Source organism: Aedes albopictus, chromosome 2, assembly GCF_035046485.1.
Source record: "Aedes albopictus strain Foshan chromosome 2, AalbF5, whole genome shotgun sequence".
Classification (NCBI taxonomy): domain Eukaryota; kingdom Metazoa; phylum Arthropoda; class Insecta; order Diptera; family Culicidae; genus Aedes; species Aedes albopictus.
The window spans coordinates 165609296-165611445 of record NC_085137.1 but is presented as its reverse complement, the minus strand read 5'-3'; the positions used below and the strand labels follow the sequence as shown (position 1 = coordinate 165611445).

At 38.1% G+C, this 2150-nt stretch overlaps 1 protein-coding gene across 1 annotated transcript; it reads left to right on the top strand.

Annotated features, from left to right (window-relative positions):
• The first annotated feature begins 6 nt into the window (after positions 1-6).
• Positions 7-1805, top strand: LOC134285946 (putative inorganic phosphate cotransporter). The gene is made up of 2 exons (XM_062847503.1): positions 7-213; positions 374-1805. The coding sequence occupies exons 1-2, from the start codon at positions 46-48 to the stop codon at positions 584-586; spliced, it is 381 nt and encodes a 126-aa protein (XP_062703487.1). The 5' UTR covers positions 7-45; the 3' UTR covers positions 587-1805.
• Positions 1806-2150: the final 345 nt, after the last annotated feature.

The following is a 2150-nucleotide window of genomic DNA, read 5'->3' as shown; positions in this document are numbered from 1 at the left end:
GCTCTGTGCTACATCGGATGCAACCGTGGAGCAGCTGTTGCATTGATGACCCTGGGTATTACCTCGATAGGTGGTATGTTCTGCGGCTTCCTGTCCAACCACATCGATATTGCACCAAACTATGCTGGAACACTGATGGCTATCACCAACACTGCTGCGACACTGCCTGGCATTACCGTGCCCATCTTTGTCGGCCAGATCACCCATGGAAACGTAAGTATTTATGAGATATAGCTATTCATCGCGGCCCAGATAACTAGAACCCGTCTACAAGTTAGAGATTCCCAATCACTATAGGCGTGTAACACGGTTGTCTGTGATCCTATAATGATTACTTCAGCTAGTAACCTAACCTAAAACCTATTCTTTACAGCAAACGATCGGAGCCTGGCGTGTCATCTTCTTCGTGACGATCGGCCTCTACATCATCGAGATCTTCGGCTACACCTTCTTGGGCTCTGGAGAAGAACAACCGTGGAACAAGGGTGACAAGACCAATAATGGTGCCGTTGAAAATGGTGAGGCGGAAGCTACACCACTCAATACAAAGGAAACGAAACCCAGCTACACAAACCAAGAAGAGTAAAATGTGCTGCTCAGCTCAGAGGGCACGGAAACGAACCGACCCAGTGAATCAACCCACATGACAAGGGGATGGCATCACCATGTCAGGGTGATGTCAAAAAAGCGACAAAAACGATATCAAAGCTCTTGTTTCTTACTTGAGATTTTTCTTAACTTTTACTGCGAAACAAACTTCAATTTTAGAGTTACTTATTTTTGCGACAACTATGGTACTTTTACATATAAATACTTACTATATATACAAGAGGGAAAGTCAATTTTACTTAAGTTTCTCAAATAACAAGCAAAGATTTTTTAACAGAATATGTTTTGTTTTGAAATTTTAACTTATCAACAAAGAGGAAACCCATACCGCCGATCGATCCAAATGCTGCCATATGCAAACTTTCATATAAAACAGAAAAAAAATAACTTAAAACAGAAAACTCTGATGGACTTACAACCTTCGGCTGAACGGTCAGATCCCTCTAAAAACCTACTTTAGGAACCAAGCAATTAAAAGTTACTTGAAGAGACTTTCTATGAGCTAAATTGCAAGCATTTAGTTAAACAAATTAATAATCAATCAAAGAAATCTGTATAATGGGGAAAAAACATGTTAGGTAATACTACTAGGCGCACCTATGAAATGCTTTAACTGAGGAAAGGATATTTAAATGTTAGCGTAACACTGCAAAAGTATAATAAACACAATTAAGGGGGGAGCAAATATAAAAGCCAAAATCGATCAGAATCAAAAACGTACAAGGAAACGGTCTTATAGTCTCGAAACCGCGTTGAAATTCCGATCTCGGAGCATAAATAGGTGGTTTGCTCAAACGCTTTCTTTTTATTTTAGCCTAGAAAAAGATTTTGCGTTGCAACATTTTCGTTATGAAGTGTGAATTGATATCAATTACGCTAATATGTGTCGACGAATTCAAAACTGACTCCATAAAGAAAAACAAGTTAATTGATAAAGAATGCACTAAGATAAATTGAAAGAAAGCGATTGAGTTTCACGGGAAGATAAACAAAAAATTAAAAAACAAGCAAAAAATTGAAATGAAAAATGTAAAGCTGCTTAAGTGTAAGGAATAGTAGATTAAGCTCGAAAAATAAAAACAAATGAAACCCATAAAAAAAGAGAAGAGTAAAAACAATTGCATGAACCACGTTGTTATACCGTATATGAAGATACATTTATCAACCCAAATTCGTCAATAAAGTAAAATCTGAAAGCGGTTGTTTATTTTAATCTAAAAAGTATCCCAACAAACACTATTTAAGGAACTAGGTAAATGATCGGAAGTCGAAACTGTAACATTTCTCAATCAGTTGCTGAAAACCAGAATATTTGCCTCCACATCCATACTGTCGAAACATAGTGCAAGTGATCATGAGGAGAATCCTTGGCTTAATTTTTGTAGGCATCCTTTAAGAAATCCTCGCAGAAAATTATTCATTTTCAGTCCTGAGCACCCATGGTGGTGCAGAGGGCCGAATGGATCATTGAAGCCGACTTTTCCGCTACTCACCGCATCAAAACAAAAGCGCCACAGTATATGGACGGTAACACAGTGACA

Coding starts and splice junctions, on each gene's coding strand:
- LOC134285946 (XM_062847503.1), top strand. CDS start 46: ATGACCCTGGGTATTACCTCGATAGGTGGTATGTTCTGCGGCTTCCTG. Junction 214..373: donor GCCAGATCACCCATGGAAAC/GTAAGTATTTAT, acceptor TATTCTTTACAG/CAAACGATCGGAGCCTGGCG.